The 19,287-nt window shown below is 59.1% G+C and overlaps 1 protein-coding gene across 5 annotated transcripts in view; it reads left to right on the top strand.

Moving 5' to 3' along the window:
• The window catches only part of TUB (TUB bipartite transcription factor), an 81,810-nt gene that overhangs the window by 54,707 nt on the left and 7,816 nt on the right, over positions 1 to 19,287 (top strand). For 2 of the 5 annotated variants that reach the window (XM_058663430.1, XM_004593816.3), the window contains exons 1-3: positions 9,919 to 10,214; positions 17,076 to 17,127; positions 17,484 to 17,646. In XM_058663430.1, coding sequence (XP_058519413.1) covers positions 10,177 to 10,214; positions 17,076 to 17,127; positions 17,484 to 17,646 — 253 coding nt within the window. In that variant the 5' untranslated portion in view covers positions 9,919 to 10,176. Of the gene's footprint in view, positions 1 to 9,918; positions 10,215 to 11,605; positions 11,881 to 17,075; positions 17,128 to 17,483; positions 17,647 to 19,287 lie in introns of those variants that run through there. The other 3 variants (XM_058663429.1, XM_004593815.2, XM_058663431.1) reach the window with 2 other exon arrangements.

The following is a 19,287-nucleotide window of genomic DNA, read 5'->3' as shown; positions in this document are numbered from 1 at the left end:
ATGGGCTTCCCGGGTGTAACCCGGTCTTGAGTCAAGGATCCTGAGTATCATGTGCAGCGGTACGAAGCCATGAGTCCACTGCCGGATGGAGCAGACATGGCTGTTCTCCGTGCCCCCTGCAGGGCTCTTACAGAAGTACACCCCCACTGAGCTCAAATGAAGGGTCAGCTTTAGCACCTGGACCTCGGGTAGGGCTGGGTCTGACCAGGAGAGAGCAGTGGCAAGAGGAAAGCTCTGGCAGCTGGCTGCCCTGCAAGCTAACCGCTGCAGCCTTTCCAGGCACTTTGTGTGATTAGTTAGGAAGTCGGGAGAACAGTTTTAAGCAGCAGGCACAAGGATGAATTTGCATTCTGAAAAGATCACTCCTTGGGGCCATGTGAGAACAGACTGTGGGGGGCCACAGGAGAGGTGCAGGTCGTTATGTAACCACAGCCAGCTCTTACAACCTGTTCCGGGTGGTTCACAGGGATCCACTGCGAAGCCCCCAGGCCACATCCAGGCACACCCAGAGCAAAGGGCAGAGGGGGCTCCAGAACCCACCCTGCAGCGCCAGGGGCTGGCTCGGATGGGGGCAGTACGGCAGGGGTGCTGAGGCTGGTGGGAAGGAGGTCGTGCCAAGGAAGGTGTGATGGCAGTAGACCCCTGGGTGGAGTGACTGCTGGCGGAGAGGAGGTGGCAGGCTGTAGCAAGATAGCAGTTTGTCCACCTATATAATGGCCATTTGGAGTTCCTCTAGGACCCCTCTTCCGCTTCCTGTTGCATAAGTCTTCAGCACTTCCCACCCCTGCTCTTTCTCAGGAGGAAGGCGGGAATCACAGTTGCCGGCTGCGTTCCTGCGCTTCCCACTTGTCTTCCGGGCGAGGGGTGGTTCTCTGCTCATCCTGCTTTTCTGTCAGGGCTCGGAGCTCTCCACTCTGCTGCTTCTGCCAAGGCAGTTGGAGTAGGAGGTGAGAAATGCGTGTGCTTTCAATATAAGTGATCAGGCAGGGCTGTTGATAATGGAATGCGAGTGAGTTGGGGTGGGGTAGGCGCAGACGTGACCCGAGCCGGTGGAGTCATCCTGTAAATGAATACTCGGGAGCCAGGCAGAAAGAGGAGGGGCTTGTCTGTGGTCCCATGTGAGGTCAAGAACTAGAACTCAGCCTTCCCAGCACTCAGGGCACACCAGCATCTTCCCGTCTTGTGGCATGGGTGAATGTGTGGTCACATGCAAAGGTCATTTGCCCAGGAAGGACTTGGGATCTGGTCTAGTCAGAGGCAGGGTGGGATGTAGTTAGAAAGCAGCTTGGTTTGAGCCAAGGAAGTTGGTTCCAATAGCTCACGGGACTCAGGCTGAGATGCAGCTAGGGGGACCTGAGGCACAGCTGGGATGCAGCAGGGGTGACCCTGTCCAGAGAAACACAGGGCACCTCTGGGCCCCCAGCACCTGCTGGGGAACAGAAGGCCCTGACTTCCATTCTGTGGGCGCGCACCAGAAGTCTTGAGAAAGCGCCACCTATGTGGGCCCAACCAAGGTCAGAATCTAGAGCCTTAGTTGGTTCAGCTGAGTCCTGTCCCCTCTGTAAGGGACAGGGCAGACTGGTAGTGCACATGGAGGTGGGGACTGCAGAGCTACCACAGCAGCTGGGCTTGGCAGAGCAGGAGATCAGAGCTAGCATGGAGATGGACAGGGCAGAGGTGGGTTCTGCTCCCCCGGGCCTGGGGGTACCATTCCTGAGGAAGTCCAGCAGTGGGTGCGCATTGCTTTTTCCTGGCACCACAGCTTGGAGATGCCGAGGGAGAAGCAGATGCCTCCTCCCCTGGTCCTGCAACAGCCCAGACAGGAGGACCATAGCTGGAGCCACCTGTTCCTGCCCTCAGCTGTGATGGGCAGAGGCAAAGCACATATTTGTGCTGGGACTACCTGCGGCTCCTACATCCCGGTGTGTAATAGCTCCTCCTTGGGGCTGCCCGGAGCAGTCAATGAGATAATGGCACTGAGCGTGGGCACTGTTGGCTGCTGAGCCAGAGCCCTGGCTGCTGAGTGTAGGCGCTTCCACCTGGCCCTCAGGGGTGCTAACCCACAGCTCAGGTCTGCGTGCCTTCTCTGCATCTCTCCTCCTCAGCCCGCACACACTGTCTCCATTTCACAGATAAGGAAGCTGAGACAAACCCCAGAGGGTGGTCCCTGGCTAGCCTGTAGGCTGGCCTGCATTCAGCACTATACACAGCAGGAATTCTGCCCTGGTGGCAGAGCTGAGCCTGCTGGGGAAGGAGCCTTGAAGATGGCCCTGGGGATGGGCTTGCTCAAGGTCACGAGTCACACGGGGGCCAGAGCCAGGACTAGTCTGTCTTCCCTAGCCAGGGCCTCTGTTGATCTTAGAACTTTTTTCCTCTCAGTGGTAGGAAGGATAGCAAGGTTTGATAAGGTGCAGCATCTGTCAGAATGGATGGACACTCCAGAATGCACGGAGTGAGCGCCCAGTCACCCAGTCTGGAGAGAGCAGGGTGCTGCAGCTCGGTACCGTGGCAGGCCAGACAGGTGCCCCGGGGTCCAGTTCTTCCCACCGTCTCCTCCCCCTCCACCCTCTCCACCCTGTTCCCCAGGACAAATGATTGAGTATGAAGTAGATCAGATTCCTCCCAAGGCCTCAGTGCCCAGTGCCTTCAAACTGGGGAGTTCACCCTGTGTGGGGGGAAGGTGCTTATCCTGGGAAGCTTCCCTGGTCTTAGGGGAAGGCCATGAAGTGTGGTGCTGAGGAGAGTGGATTCCCCTGGGGGTGGTGAGGTTGGACCCCTGTAAAGGTATCAGGTCAGGGCAGGACTCGTGTGAACTACTGGGCTGCTTCCAGGATTCGGCTTCAGCAGAGGCTCTTCCTTGGGCTCCTCTCACAGGCCAGGTTCCCCTGTAATCTGGTGGAGATAGAATGGATGAAAGACTCCAGATGGCTTTTTTAAAAGATTTAGTTATTTTTATTACAAAGATATACAGAGAGGAGGAGAAATAGAGAGGAAGATCTTCCATCCGATGATTCACTCCCTAAGTGAGCACAATGGCCGGTGCTGCGCCGATCCGGAGTCAGGAGCCAGGAACTTCTTCCAGGTCTCCACACAGGTGCAGGGTCCCAATGCATTGGGCCGTCCTCTACTGCTTTCCCAGGCCACAAGCAGGGAGCTGGATGGGAAGTGGAGCTGCCGGGATTAGAACTGCCGCCCATATGGGATCCCAGCGTGTTCAAGGTGAGCACTTTAGCCACTTGGCCATGCCGCCGGGCCCCAGATGTCTTTTTTAAAATACTTATTTATTAGGCAAGTTGACAGAAGGAAAGATGGGTAGAGATCTTCCACCTACCAGTTCACTCCCCAAATGACCACAGTAGCTCGATCTGAGCCAATCCAAAGCCAGGAGCCAGAAGCTTCTTCTGGGTCTCCCACGGCGGGGAGGTGGGTGTTTGCAGGGTCTCCAGGCTTTGTGCCATCCTCTACCACTTTCCCAGGGCATTAGCAGGGATCTTGAGGGCATCTGGAGCACACAATTTCTGTACCATCTGCCAGCTGACAAAAAGCAGTAGAGCTGTTTATGGGTTTTAGTCTCTTCCTGTCTGTTCCTTGGTCTTGGAAAAGGCTGGGCTGAGTGGTCCCAGAGGACTGGTTGGGTTGCCTGGTGGGGGAGGGTTGGAACTGCTGAGTCAGAGAGGTGACTGCATTTGCTTCAGTCCCCTTGGACTTCCCAAGGGGCTCTGCCTCTTCGGTGGGTGCCCTGGGAGAGCTGAGCCTGGTATTTACAAATTGGCAGCAGCAAGGAAAGGGGCCAGGGGCGGAGTGGGAAGGTGATGTGTTGCACAGATGAACTTTGCAGATAATTTAAGTCGTATCTGGGGACTGATTGCCGTATGCATTTCACATTTTTAAGTAATGGTGGTTTTCTTACCTGAGAGGGTAAAACACATCCAAAGCAAACTCGCCAACAGGCTTCTCTGAAAGGTCACAAAATCAGATGGCCTTTGCCGGAGGAGAGGAAGGAAACGGCTGGCTGGCTGGCTGGCTGGCTCAGGCGCGGGGGCTCTGCTGGATAAACTGTGCATTAGCAGCAAAAGAGAGCTCCTTGTTGCTTATCTGCAAATCCAATAATGCCTGCATGACAGCCCACGCAGGACCGGAGAGCCCTGCTCCAGACTTCTCTTTCTATTTATACCCTGGCCTCCTGCTCTGGGGAGCTGAGCTTCCTGACCATTTGGGGGGGGGGGGAGGGGTGCAGGCAGGAGACGGGGAGGAGCCATAGCCGCCCGCATTTGGGGGACATGGGGTCTGCCCATCAGGGAGACACTGGCAAATTACGGTGGAGCAGGGTCCACTGGGCAGAGAGCAGGATCAGCAGCATCATTCCTGCTTCCGGCATCCAGACACCTGCCCCCTTCCAAGAAACAGGAACAGCGGCCACTGGCTTGCCCACATTCCTTGTGCCTGCCATGGAAGAAAATGGCCACCTGGGCGTCCTGTGGCATCAAGTCCCTTGTACCAGGTGGCTCAGGCTATTTCAGCCCACCTGACTTTCAAACTGATTTAGTTCCTATAATCACTGTACACCAGGCTCCCCCAAGCAAGGACTCCCCTAAGCAAGGGGAGGGGACAGGCTCATTTGTGAGGTCCCAGGGCCACTGCGAGGTCTCGGGGAGTCAAAAGGTGAAGAGGAGAAGGGAGCTACCTGGAGTGAAAGATGTGGTCTTGAGCTGAGCTTAGCTGAGGATGCTAGGTTGACCGTAACCCTGAGAATCCGGCAGGTGCTGGCTGCTGAGCTGTTAGTGGATAGGAGAGTTCCTTACGGTGTCCCATCCCATCTCATAAGCCTGTTATTAAAACCCCGCCTTTGAACATAGAGCTTTTGACTTTACCAAATCCCAAATGACAGACATATCCCCGCCCCGCCCTGGCAGTTTCCTGGAGGTGGGCATTTGGTCTAGCGGTGAAGGCGCTGCCTGTGCTGCCACTGCTGGGCATCGTCTGGGCTTCAGCCCCAGTGGCCCGTGCTCTCGCCTCCTAGGAGGAGCAGGAGATGCCTCGAGCACCTGGAGCCCCGTTCTCTGAAAGAAATGAAGATTTTGAGAGAAAGAAATGAAACCCAAATGAATATCTCTGAGCATAGATGTTTGTCCTCACTGCTGGGTGTGGGTTTCTCTGCTGGGTGGCAGTGATGGCACGGGCTTCAGGGCTCCCGGCTGCCTGAGTTGGACAGTGAACTCCCCCCCTTCCTCTCCGCGTGACTTAGAGCCTCTCGTGTCTTCATCTGGAAAATGGGGTGACAGCGGTGCCTGCCTCACAGTGTTGTCCTGAGGACAAAGTGAAGGAGCACTCACATGATGACAGTGACTCCGGGGATGTCATCAGCAAGCAAACCTTATTTTCTTCTTCCGCGGTCTTTAAAAAATTTCTTCCTGGGAACTAGATGTCCTCTCCCTCCCACTCCCCCACCCACTCCCACAAATGAGATGAACTTTACAGTAAGCCCATGGCGCCTCAGGCCTTTTTCAGGTATCCAAAGATGGCGTTGACATCCCGTGTGTTAAACCTCACAGGTCCCCCAGCCCACCTGGCACAGCAGGCCCATCCCTGGCGAGAGAGGACCCAGCTTACAGGTGCCAGGTCTGCCCCTTGCCACGATCCCAGGAGCAGGGGAGACAAGCCCTTCGGTGACTGACCACTGTGAGCTGCTGGGCCTTTCTGTAGCCCCTTCTCCCCGTGGGGCGCTTCTGTAGCTTTTTTTACTGGGGACCCTTGATGTGGGAGCTGCTTCTCCCTAAGCTCCTCCTGGGGCTGCTCTCTCAGGCCCGCAGGAAACCTGACCTCTCTTAGTGGGATCTGTGACGGTCACGTCTGGTTCTCACGTACAGACCTATGTGGGTCTACAGCAAACATGCTGCTTCCAGAAGCGGGAAGCCCAGGCCACTCCTGGCAGCATCCTCTCTGCCATCACCCAGCCACTGTGGCTGTTCTTAGCCAGCTCTCCAGGGGGCCGCCTCCATCAGGCTCCACTGAGGTACGGGCTGCAGCACCTTCCCCCTACCTGCCGATTAGGACAAGTGGACTCTCAGGCTCTCCCCAGAGTCCCTGTGCTCGCCCTCAGCCTCGTGTGACTCCCGTGTGCTGGCCCTGGCACAGTCCCAGGCTTTCACCAGGGTTAGCCAAGAGGCAGCTCCTGCTACACTTGGGATGCCCCTTGCTTAGCCTCTGCGCTGGGCGCTTCCGCTGCAGCCCAGGCCAGCCGGCTTCCATCCTGTCCCCTGCCTCCTCAGAGGCACCTGTGTGCAGTACAGCGTGCGAGCCCTGCAGGGAGGGTGGCTCACGTGCTCCTTGCGTACCTCCGCTGGGTGACCGTGTCCCCGACTCTGACTTTGCGCAGGAACGGTCTGCATCCTGTGGACTGTGCTAGGGCGTGTATTGAGATGATTTGCTATTCAGTGGTGACTTGAAACAAAATACTATTTTCTATTGTGCCGTTGCTTACCCTACGTTGCTTTTAAGATGTGTGCAAACGCGCTGCTCGCACCGTGGATAATGGTGTGGTGGTCTGTGTGGCTTCTGCAGTTACTTGAGTAAGCAGGAATGACAGCAGGTGCCTGGCCCCTCGCTCCTCAGCTCCCGTCTTGCAGCACGGTTTCACAGCTTTGACAGGGCACTGGGGCTGTGTCACTGCCAGTCGCCCTGCCTTCCCCCAAAAACCTCTGTTTGGCTCCCAATTCTCTCTCACTAACCGTTATATCCAGGTGGGCTGTTCTTGACTAAGTCCTGTGGTGGTTCCCCATTGGCTATCGGATAAAATCCAAATTCTATTACTGGTATTCAGGATGACAGTTTATTTTTGGTGCAAAATTTAAAAAAAAAAATACATGCAGAGGTTATTTTCATCATGTGCATTTCCATCAGCTTTCCCAAGTGCCCTGGTTATGTCCGTACCTCTCTGGGCTCATCGCCTGCCGCACCAGTACACACGGCCACACTGCTCTGTGTGCGCCTTGATTTTCAAGCACCTTGCTCACCTGCTGTCATCCTCCATGCAGTGAGCTCAGCGCCTGACGAACTGTAGACAGCCAGTGACTCTTAAGTTCCTCCTTCCTCTCTTATCAGTCTACCAGAACCCTTCCTTTTTCAAGGCCCTGCTCAGCTGCCACCTTTTTCTCTTATTTGGGAAAGGTTTGTCCTGGCCTGACCTTCCTGGTTGCCTTTCCGCTGACTGTCCCTTGCCACTGCATCCTCTGCCCCTCACATTTTGTGCCCGTGTGTTGTGCCACCCCCACCTTGATGCTGGGTACAACCGTGACTTCCTTCTGTCCCCCTGCCAGGCAGAACACGAGCCGCCCCAATGCCTGCCAGAGTCTAACCTTTGGGCCCAGTAGGGCCAAATTGCTGTTAGGTTTGAATCACCTGCCTCAGACTTCAGGGCCATGGTGCCAACCCGCCAGATCCCTTTGCTGCCAAAATTGACTAGAGCTGGCCCCCAGTCAACCGGATGAGTCCACAAGGCCTAAAAAGCATGAGACCCCTGTCCCCAAAGAAACCCTAAAGGGGCTAGCACAGGGGCCCTCAAGCTGGGGTAATGGCTGTGATACCCTCCTAGGGAGGGGCGCGGTGTATTAATCCCCATGCATTGCTTTCCTCCTCCTCAAATCCTCACTGTGTTGCAAAGTGCCTGAAATGCACTGAGGAGAATTTAAATTCATAGCAGGTGCAGCAGCTTTGCAGGATTTGGACAGGTGGTGAGGGAAGCTGTGGCGAGTCAGTGCTTTGCTGGAGACAGCCTTGCTCCTGGGGCTCAACTACCTGGGGAGGCCGAGGCCCGCCCTTGCACCTCGCTGGGCAGCACAGGTGGGAACATCCGCTTTCAGCCTGTGATATTCTGCACAGGGCTTGGAGGAGTGCCTTTGGGTGATGGGAGCCAAGGACCTCCACTGAAAATGTCAGCGGTATCATTCAGACAGGGAATGTGTTGCAGGCTTTGAGTTGAAGGTGAGTACCCGGGCACCCGTCACAAGCACACACTTCCTCTCCTTGCACATGCATACACACATGCGTACCAGCTCCCCTGTACCCCATGAAGCACACACACACACAGGCATGACGTGAACAGAGCTGCCTTGTTTCCGCACCTCACTCAGCCTCCAGATTCCACTCCCTGAGGACAGAGCCTAAAGTGTCTGTTTAATAGATTCAACTACGGCAGGCTCCCGAGACCTTCGACTTAATTCTGATTGCTGTAAGGTGTCAGATAATTTGGGACTAAAGGAGGCAAACAGCCTCGGGTTCTTGCAGGGGATGTCCTTCCAGGCCCTGGATGTTTCTGAAGCGGCAGCTCTGACTAACCCTGAAGGCAGGGGCTGGGGTGGAGGGCGGGGCGTGTCCCTGCCAGAGAGTCTGGCCTGTAGCTTCCAGACAGGGTTCTGCCCTGGAGAGCCAGGGCCTCTGGGGAGGTGAGCTGTGCCCAGTCATGGCCTCCCAGGCAGGCACAATCGCTAGAGGCTGATGGAGGATGCAGAGGCCCAGGCCCAGCACCCCAAGAGGCAGGGGATGGGGTGGGGGGCGTCGTAATCATGGAGATGCTGTACCAGAGAGCTGGATGTGGCTAGGGTGGGTGTGGCGGGGGGAGAACGGCAGGAAGGAGGTAAGTCTGAGGGGTGTGGATGCCAGCTAGATCACCAACCCTGCCAACCCACTGTGTGACCCAACCCACTATGTGACTGTGGGCAAGCTCCCAGAGCTCCCTGTGCCTTGGTTTCCCATAAGACAAACATGACATCACCCCCACGCCACAGCCACCCAAGCTGGTGGGTGCTGATGTCGGGTAGCTGGTGGTCCTCCGGGAGCTATGCCTGTCTGGTCGCTGTGCCTCGCAGTTGACAGGAAAGGCAGCCAGGCTGAAAAGCTGAGATTCCAGGCTGGGGTCTGGCCTGGCCCCCAGGGCAGCAGGCTGGGAGCCTCCCCGCCCATCCAGCTGTTCCACACTCGCTCTGTCCAGTCTTGCCATCTTGACAGCCAGTTCCGTGCAGGAGAATCCATGCTCGTGCCATGGGCCAGTGCTGCTGGGTTCCGGGTGCAGATGAGGACAGCTCCACTTTGAACATTGTGAGGCCCGGGCCACCCTGCTCCATCTCCGCTGGTCCCTGGCTAACCCCTGCACCTGCTGCCCAGCTCACAGCCGGCCTCCCCTCCCTGCACCCACCTGCCCTGCTCGGCCCCTCCACCCTCCTCTGCACGGCCGCCTCCTGGGCACACAGTTTCACTGCAGTGCCCAGAAAGAGAGACCTGGAGAACGAGGAGCTGCTGGCCCAATCTGTTGCTTGGCTTCCAGGCCTTCACCATCCGAGTGTTCAGGGATTTTATTCTCTGGGAAGTGGGAAGAAAATATTGGCCTCCTGAGGCTATTCTGGGGGTAAATAGCATGACAGGGTGAGGTTCAAGGAGGTGCCACAGGCGGTAACTGTGCCTCTGGACTGCTGCAGTGCGGACAGGACAGGCCCAGGCTGTTTCCGGGGCATTCGAGTGGGCTGAGGCCTCCACGTCACTGGCTGTCAGCCCTGACCAGAGCTAGGTAAGCCTGGTAGGTCAGTGGATGCTAGAGTCATTCCCATTTCATGGAGGAACAAACTGAGGTTTGGAGGCCTGGCGAGCCCCTGTGTGGCTGGCTCGTAGGGAAAAGAGACGCCAGCTCTGTCACTGGTGCTGCGTGTGGCTCCCAAAACGAATTTGGGGGTATAGGGAGGGGGCGCGTGGGCGGTTCCAGGAGGGCCTGGGGGTGGGGTCTCTGCGGCCCGGGGCGGGGTGAGGGAGGAGCGTGGCCCCCGCCACCGCTGCTGCAGCTGCCTGCGCGGCTGTGCAGTGCTCGGGCCCCAGCGCCGGCAGAAGGGGCGCGGAGCAGGCTTCGCCCGCCTCCCTGCGCGCGCCCGCCCGCCCGCCCGCCCGCTGCGGGCCCGCGCACTCCCGCCACCGCGTCCTTCGCGCAGAGCCACGCAGGCAGCCGTTCGCCGGGCCCGCGGCTGGGGGCCCTGGCGTGCAGCACGGGCCTCGGCGGGGCCCAGAGCCCCGGCCCGAGAGGATGCGGCCCGTGGTGGCCCGGGAGCTGAGCAGGGCCCCCCGCACTGGCTCCCAGGGGTTCAGGCCTCCAGCGCTGCCGCTGCCGCTGCCGCCACCGCCCCGCCCCCGGGAGACATGACTTCCAAGCCGCATTCCGACTGGATTCCCTACAGGTACGCCTTCCATTCCTCCGCTTCAGGGTGCCATGTGTGCAGCCTGCCACCCTCTGTTGCTTAGGGCGTGAGGCAGGTCGAGGGTGCCCGACTCCCTGCGTAGGGCTAGCCGGCAACACCTCTGCGCGCCCCATCTGCCTTAACATTAGGGATGCCAGTTGGAGACACTAAACTGTCTTATGCTAACTTCGGGGGTACTGGAACCCTCTTGTTACGAGCGCCAGCTCCCTATCTGGTAGGGTTGCTAGAGGGTCCTGTGTGGACCTGACTGGGTCTAGCAGCAGCCTGTGGCTGCATGGGGAGGGGAGCGCACCATGACACAAGTCGCCTCCTAGGCCCAGCACGCTGCACACACCCGGAGCTGTGCATCGGCAGGCGCGCACCCACTGGCGTCTGCGCATTGGGCTAGCCCTTGCCGCTGGGTTCACACCCTCAGAGCCTGAATCCCCGGTGGCAGTTACAGTGAACGGACAGCCCATGGCTGTTCGGCTTCCAAGATGCAGGCACTGCTCCCAGCCATCTCGCACGTGAGCACTTGGCTTCATGCAGGCATGTGAGCCTGCCTGGCTACACAGCACCCTGTTCTTGCAGGATACTGCCGGCTCACAGCGCTCTCCCGTGTTTCTCGGAGACTCACTCGTCTACTTGTTAGAGCAGCTAACACTGCGGGGCTGCCCCCACGAAGCACACCCAGGGAAGGCCACCTGCTATGTTCTGGGATGTTGTGTTCTGTCCCAGGAAGGGCTTGGCTCCTCCTCCCGGTTGTGGGAGGGGCCGGAGGGTGACTCGCAGGTGCAGGCCTTTCCCCATCCACTCTGTTCTCTCTAATAGTAGGGAAAGGAGCTCATTGCCATGGCAGCGCCAGATCCTGGGCCTTCATTGGCTCCTTGGTTGCCATGGGCTACAAGGCTGTCTGTGAGGAGGGTGCTGGACTACTGTGGCCCCCCAAGTTACTGCTGACTGATGCATGTGCCATTGGGTAGTTGGGCCAGGCCCTGAAGACACTCTGGTCATGCAGCCCTCCCTTGGGAAAGAGCCTGGTTCCAGGCACTGACACAGAAAATAATAATTGTGACAGAGCTCTCCCAGCAGTCTGTCCAAACAGTATCCAAAGCAAAGGCAGCTGCTGCCGCCCGAGGCTTGTTAACAGCACCTGTCCAGGTCTGGGAGTTGAGGGTTGCTCCAGAGTTGTTATTTTCTTGGAGTGTTTCCTAATGAGGTGTCCCGGCTTCCCAGGGGATGCTGTGTCCCTCACCTTGGTGCGTGCAGTCACGTGATTAGAAGTCCCCATGGGGCACTGAGGCCGTGCTGATGCAGAAGATACACATCCGGGGTGGGGGACACAGGTAATTTCCGGAACATCCTAGCCTGTTTTGGCTGGGGATCTTCTGGAAGACCACATGATCAGCCGCCTTGCCTAGTGGCCCTGCAGACTGGGGGAACTCTGGTGATCCGGGAGCACCTGCATCGGGTCGCAGGGTCAAGGTGGCAGCGCAGGCTGAGGCAGGTAGAATGGGCAGTGCTGCTGGCTATGGAGGTGAGAGCCAAATGGAGGCTTTGCCAGGAAGCCTCTCCCAGGGCACCAAGGCCTGAGGCAACTTGAGCAGTGAGTGCCTGGGTCTCAAGAGAAAACAGGCCTCACACTGGAAGAGGGGTGCCCTGGAAGGTAGGTTTGTTTCTGGGAGATGAATCTGTCTCCCAGCAGGGAATGGTTTTGCACTTGCTGCAGCCCAGGCCCAACTGACTTCTCCCCACATGGAGCCTGGAAGCCCTGAGCCGGCTCCCGTGAAGTGTGAGCCCGACGAGAGGTGGCCCCTTGTGCCCCTGCCCTGCTTGCTGTCCCCGTCCCCGTGTCATCCTGCCTTCCTCACTGCTGTAAGGAGGGCATGTCTGCCCGAGGGCCGGCTGTGCTGGCACCTTTCTGAGTATGCACTGATCTTGGCGGGGGGTAGGGAGGTTCCGGAATTGGGGTGTAGGTATCTACAACAAGAAGCATGGGCAGAGACAAGGACTTGGGGATCCCTCTTGTGTTGGTGGGACTGCTGGTTATAGGCAAAGCCAGGGCCCTGTCTGATCCCGGAGGAAACTGGGGCAGAGGACAGAGGTGCCTTTTCCTTGCAGGTGGCGGGGCTGGCGGGGACGGGGCGCAGTATGTGTGCTCATGCTTGGCGGGGGGTGAGGCTTCCCTGGAGTCATAACCCCTAGAGGATGGTGTTGGGTTTGGGGGCTGAGAGGGTCACCTGACTTCTTGGTGGCTCTGCTGGCGGCATTGTGATCCATTTACATGTGGCAGCTTGCATTGCCTGTGGTCAGGCAATTTTCTTGGAAGAAGCGATAGTTGGTAATCTTTTTATGAGTAGTGGTTCCCTTTATAATGATCAGAGGTTAACCATTTAGTTTATGGAGCCTATTTATTTGAAAGGCAGACTAACAGAGACCTTCATCTGTCGGTTTACTCCCCGTGTGGCCACAACAGCTGGGCCTGTCCAAAATCAGGAACTAGGAGCTGCTTCTTTGACTCCCATATGGGAGCCGGGGCCCAAGATCTGGGGCCATCTTTTGCTGCTTTCCCAGGTGCATTAGCAGGGAACTGGGTCCAAAGTGAAGCAGCCAGGACTTGAACCTGCATCCATGTGATTGCTGGCACCTCAGGCAGTTCATTACCTGGATTCTTGAATGACATTAGGTGCTCCTGGTGCATGGTTTTACGATTACCTAGTAGCATTTGAAGGTGGAGGTGGAGCCGGGAAACTCGGGGAGGACGAGGTTCACAGGTAGTATGGGAAGATCGCAGTGGCCAGCCCTGTCGTTGGTAGGAAGGAAGAGTAACAGAAAAAGAGAGGTTTCCATCTGTTGGTTCAGATTCCTGCAGCAAGGCCAGGCTGCACCTTGCTGAAGCCAGCAGCCTGTAGCTGCATTCACGTCTCCCAGGCCAGTGGCAGGGCCCGTGTGGGAGCAGTCAGCTGCTGCCTGCCAGGGGCGTCAGCATGTAGCCGGACAGGGAAAAGAATAGCCGGGATTTGAACATGCACCCCTGTGTGGGATGTACTCTTCCCCAGCAGCAGCTTAACATGCTGTATCTGCTCGTTCCTGACAGCTCATCAACTCCCTGAGAGCAGGGTCCTGTTCCGATTTCCACTGTGTCCTCATCATGACCCAGCACAGACAAGACAGCCACTTCTTGAACCAGGGCCTTTAACACTTCCTCAGCCCTCCCAGCTGGCATAATCTCGGGACAGTGTGGGGCCTTTCACGGGGTAGCCAATCTGGGGCACCCCGGGCCAACGCCTCTTGCCAGCTGCCTGTGGCTGCCCGGAAGCTCTGCCTTGGGTTGAGCCTCAGCGTGCGTCCTCCCAGCGCCTGTTTGGGTCTTTCTGCCACTTCCTTACTTGGTTTTTCGGGACAGTAGTTGACCTCGGATGCGGCAAGAGGCTCCAGCCTTCCAGCAGTGCCTGGGTTCCTTGGTCTTTGTGGCCCGTGGGGGCTGAGCGTTGGACTCCTTGCTGGCAGTGGTTTTATGAGAGCGAGCCAGGCCTTTGCGATTCTGGGCCAGGCTCCCAGCAGCTGTGAATCACCAGGTCAGGTGCTGAGCACCTGCTCAGTGTGGGAACCACTGTCTGGGACCGGGGTGGCCTGTCCAGAGCGCCTGGAGGCCCCTTGGACAGCATGCTCTTGTGCCTCTGTCCCCGCGGGAGCAGTGCTGGGCAGGGGGAGCCCTGGATCTGGACCAGCTAGGGGCCTGGCACTGGGCGGTGGGGGTGTGCAGCATTAGTTGGCGTCACGGTGGAGTGGAAAGAGGAGGAGGGAAGCAGACAGCCTCCCTGAATGTGCTGGCTGTGCCTGGCCTTTCTGGTCCACAGGGGACGCGTCCCTCCGGCTCGTTCTGTTCATCGTGGTTTACTCTCCAGGTACCTGTTGAGTACCTTCAAGAAAGCAAATGGATAGCAGGACTGGTTCCCCCAGGGCTGCCTCCTGGGCCCTGGACAGAATGGCGGGATGGCAGAGCTGGTGCCATAGTGGGCCTCCCTGGTCTGGTCCCCAACAAGAGGCGACTGCAGCGAGGAGCCGCCTGGGTCGACTGGGAGGCCCATCCATCAGCATGGCCTGTCTCCTGGCAGGGCTGCAGCTGGCAGCCTGGGCTTGGCAGGGATTCCATAATTGGAGCTGAAGTCATTAAAAAGCCATTATGGTCTCCTTGCTTAGTTATCGTCGAGTGCAGCCTAGACCAGTGCCCATGAGAAGGAGGCTGCCTAGGGTAGTGTTGGTGCAAAAGGGAGCACTCAGCGGAGATGAGCAGGCAGGGCCATGTGGAGCGGGTGGAGGGGACTCGGGCTGGGCACTCCCTGAAGCCGCCGTCCTCGCTGTGCTTGCCCTGCACGGCAGTGCTGTCCACTAAGGCCTCTTTGGGGTCCCAGGGGAGCAGTGTGTGTGTGCGGGTGCCTCATCTGCAGCCAGAAGCCACGACCTCATATAGCCCGGGCACTTTCGGGTGCTCTGCGCCCTTGCAGGTGCCTCCCCAGGAAAACACCCACCCTCACAGCGCCCTTACTCCAGCAGGTGGGTTCGAGCTCCCCTTGATGGGCCTGACTCAGCCAGGTGCACTGTGAACCCCCACAGCGTGGCTCTTACCCTGCCCTTGAACGTTCCTCTAGGGTACTCGAATGCACCTGGTGGTGAATGAGGTGACAGGCGGCTCTGTGGACCTAGACTGGCATCCATGCTCCCTGGAATTGCTTCTCAGACGCTCAGCCCTTGCTGTCAGCCGTTCTGCACCACAGACTGGTGGCGAAGACCTTCCCACCCATAGTCTGACCTGGCCAACATTGTTTCCAAAGCCAGGGGCGGCTTCCCCTTCTCCCCCATCCAGGCATGCAGGCTGGCCATGGGGAGAGGAAGTCATGTTGCCAGAGAAAGCAGAGCCTCCTCCCACTTTGCTCCCAGCGTAGAACCTGGCCATGGTGGGAGACGCTCTGTGTATGGATATAGGAGCGGGAAATGCCTTGGGCGGGCAGGGCATTCCTGCAGGCACCCTGGCTGCCAAGAGCCTGGCCTCTCAGCCTTTGCAAATGCCTTAAGGTGTTTCACATCAGCCCCTTAGCAAGCAGCTGCTCAGCCAGGCCCAGAGACGGATGCCATGGCTGCCCACCCGGCTCCCAGCACTGCCCTCTGAGTGTGAGTGGCTTGTGACTTCCCAGGAAACTGTGCAGCAGTTTCTTCCTGTGGCACAGGGGAAAGCTGATAGGGTTCTGTAGTGGAGGTCATTCCAGGGTGCATGGCACACCAGGCACCAGCACACTACCTCGGGTTCCTGGGCCCAGAGCCATGGTACAGAGCCCAGACTGCGTGATCAAGCGTCTCCTAGATGCGGCGAAGGAGTGGGTCTTGCTCACTCAGCTGAGCATGCGCCATGTGTGCCTGATCCTGGGAGGCCAAGGAGATGGCGCCAACGTGGCCTCTCCAGTCCCAGCATGCCCTGCTTGTTGCGCCGAGCCCAGGACCAGCTCGTTCCTCTCAGAAGTCCAGCCCATGTGCACGGGCTGCGATGAACTGCTTGCTTCCCTCTTACCCCTAGCCTACTGGAAGGTTCGGAGAGCTGACCCGGGGAGTGCTCCCTGGCTGCCTGCTTAGGTGGCGTGGGCGGCTGGGAGGAAAGAGGCCTGGATGTGCAGTTCATCAAGCGGCATTTTCTCCCATGTTCCGGCAGCTGAGGGTTCAGTAAATGCGACTGTTGTGCACAGAGCCCCAGGGCACAGGACAGGCCCCAGGGACAGGGAGAGGGCTTCCCCTGACGTCAGGTGTGCCAGACAGCTGTCACTTAAAAATATTGTGCTCCCTGGGGTTGTGGCTGGGGCAGCCTGCAGGTTGTGGGCTTCGGCAGGCTGCCTTGGATGTGCACATCATTTAAGGGACATGTGGGTCAGAGATTGTCCAGCTGGGAAAGCCTGGACGTGGAAGAGGAGGTGGCAGTGGCTGGCTTGTCCATGGAGGGATCTGATCTGGTGCGCTCGGGGGTGTTACCGTCACAGGGCACACCTGCTTCTTGTAGATGCCTCCATGCAGGGGTGCACCCAAGCAGAGACGCATGCGTCCCTGCAACCTCCCACCACCCTCCTGCGCCTAACTGGGCTTGGGGTGCCCACCCCGGTCTAGTCCAGACCAGACTCCATGTGGTCCCAGGCTCCATCTGCCCCCCCTTGCAGCTGCCCTGCCCTTGGCTTTTCTAGAACTCAGACACAACTCTCAATACCAAGTGGTTTGCGTTTCCAGCTCCCTCCTAATGCTCTGCCTTGCGGGGAGGCAGGCTGGCTGACATGTGGCACCTGTGCCAAGGCTTGAGGGGGGATGTTCTCACTAATGCCCGTGCCATGTCTGTGGCCAGGCCGGGGCCTACTGGCTGTTGCTGGGCATGGGTGTGTGTGTGGCCCGCCCTGCCTGAGGAGGCTCCCCGCCCTATGTAGTCTGAGCACCCCACAGACCCACAGTGCCACCCACTTGCAGAGCTGGGAGCTTGCTTTGAAGGGATGGGGAGGAAGGACAGGCCGGCACCAGCTGAGGGAGATGGAGAGAGCGTCCTTGGGCCCGACTCCGTTAGGGCTGTACCTGCTCAGGCTCCCGAGGGTAGACTCTTGGGGTGGTCTCAGAGGCGCCTGGAATCCTCCAGGAGACAAGCTCCCCAAATGACAGATGGGTGGTAGGAGCCCTTCTGTCTGAAGCGGGGTCCCAGATGGCAACCCCCACCCTTCCCCTCTCCACCTGTGCATCTTGAGCCCCAGGAGCCCCGTGGGGTGGGGTGTGTGGGACCGGGAAGTGCTGTGGCGGGCATGGGGGGCAGGCCCTGAGTACCCCACTCTCCCTCCGCAGCGTCTTAGATGATGAGGGAAGCAACCTGCGGCAGCAGAAGCTCGAGCGGCAGGTGAGTGAGGCCGCAGCAGCGGGTGTGGTGCTTGGCAGTGTGGGCGGGTCTCTAGGGCAGGGGTAGAGAGGGGAGGGGACTGACCCGCCCCCCTGGGAATGGGTCACAGTTGGCAGAGCAGAGGGGCAGCAGTTCAGCATTAACCTGCCCCTGTCGGCATGTCAGCAGTGCTGTGAGCCCACTCAGGCAGCCGCCTGGGCTGCGCACCCTCCCCCTGGGAACGTGGGGCCTTGGCCACTGGTGGGTTGTGGATCCCCGTGGGGCCTGGAGCACCCAGCCCAGGCAGCAGGACACCCCTCCCTCCCAGCAGAGGTGTGGGCCAGCCCCACCCTGGTGCTTGCCTGTTCTGTGTGCAGCGGGCCCTGCTGGAGCAGAAGCAGAAGAAGAAGCGCCAGGAGCCCCTAATGGTGCAGGCCAACGCAGACGGGCGGCCCCGGGGCCGGCGGGCCCGGCAGTCAGAGGAGCAGGCGCCCCTGGTGGAGTGCTACCTCAGCAGCAGCGGCAGCACCAGCTACCAAGGTACTCCCTGCCAGTCGTCTGCCAGTCATCCACTGCCCCCCGCCCCAGCTCGGGGCCTGGCTGCTGACCCAGGCTGGGCAGGCCTGGCTGCTCATGCTGGCGGCTCCTGAGTTGGGAAGTCCAGGTTTCTGCTCAGGAGCACTTGGCTGAGAGTAGGCGGGAAGGCCCCTCTCGCAGCCCACCCTGATCTTCAGTGCTGCCGCTGCAGATAGATGCCTTCTTACCCTTCCGCGCTCTTGGCCGGCCTGGCTTCTGCTGGTCCCCCCTTCCCAAAGCTGCAGTGCCACCAGCCTCCCCCCGGCCCAGCTTTGTGCGGCCAGATCTCAGCATGGCCTGCCCGGGCAGGGAGGAGGCTCCTGGCATCCCTGAATGCAGTGTCCCCCCCTTCTGTGACTCACCCAGGTCAGATCCAGGCTTCCTCTTGGCTTTGCCGCCACTGCCCCCTGCTGGAGACGTGGAGGCTGACAGCTCCTGTGTGGGACACAGAGGCAGGATCTGGCCTTGGCTGTTGGGAAGGCCTGTTCCGCTGTCGCCCCGCCCTCCTGTGGCTCTGTGGTGACACTGCAGCGCTGGTCCCTGCCTCGCCGCACGGCTGGCCTTCTGCAGCTCCACCCCACCCCACCCACAGGGTGTCACGCTCTTCTCTGTGTCCTGCTGGCCCAACCTTCCTGTCCTAGGACCTCCCCCCCCCCGTTACCCTTGACTTGGGGGACAGCAGTGAGCTGCTTCACTGTGCACTCAGAGAGCCCGCTTCTCTCCACCACTCAGCTGCCGTGCACACTGCTGGCTGCTGCACCTGCAGCAACTCATCCTTGGGCGACTCTGGGAGGACCTGGCCTTAGAGGCTTTGACTGCTTTGCCATGCTTGTGCTGGCCTTGGAAACCAGCCCAAGTCCCTGGGGATAGTTCCCGTGTGCACCTAGGACCCCACACCTGGAGCTGGGCTAGAATGTCCCCGTGAAAGACCTTCAGAAGCTGCGTCAGGCACTCCAGGCTGTGCCTCTCAGAACTGTTCTGGCCCCATCCCTTTCCTGGCAGCTGCCTCGTGCAGCACACCCGGGTGCCCTGCTGTTCGGGAGAAGGCAGTGCACTGCAGGGAAGGCAGCTGCCGTCCTGGCAGGTGTGTCACGCACACCAGCTGTGTGCCTGGATGCTGTGGTGAGCCTGGCTTCACCCCTGCCTATTTCTGTGTCTGTGGACTGGGGGTACCTCCCCCATCAGTGGAGCCAGCTACAGTCTCAGGGTACTGGAAATGGAAGAAGCCTCCTTCCGGACGTATTTCAGGGTCAGTAATCAGCTGATTGGTTGTTGTTCCCTGCTGAAACTCCAGACCAGGTTCTGACAAGGGGCATTAGGGGTCTGAGGGACGTGCCAGACTTGGGGCCAGGCTTTGTGCCGCCCCGGGGGAGGCTGCTGCACGCCGGGCTGGCCATCTGGATCCCCTCCCTGGCAGTGCTCACTGCTTCTTGCCTGCCCTCTAGTGGCTGCTGGGGTTAGGCACAGGCAGGGGACATCATTCATAAGCCTGTTTTGCAGCTCTCCCTGAGTATTTGATCAGCCACTGCCTTGTGTCAGGCACTGCGTGGAGGCCCTGGGTCCCTGGAGAGCACCGATGGGCATGGCTCCGCTTTCCTGGCCCTC

Source organism: Ochotona princeps, chromosome 4 (assembly GCF_030435755.1).
Source record: "Ochotona princeps isolate mOchPri1 chromosome 4, mOchPri1.hap1, whole genome shotgun sequence".
NCBI lineage: Eukaryota > Metazoa > Chordata > Mammalia > Lagomorpha > Ochotonidae > Ochotona > Ochotona princeps.
The sequence above is the reverse complement of the archived record's forward strand: the minus strand, read 5'-3'. Positions and strand labels throughout refer to the sequence as shown.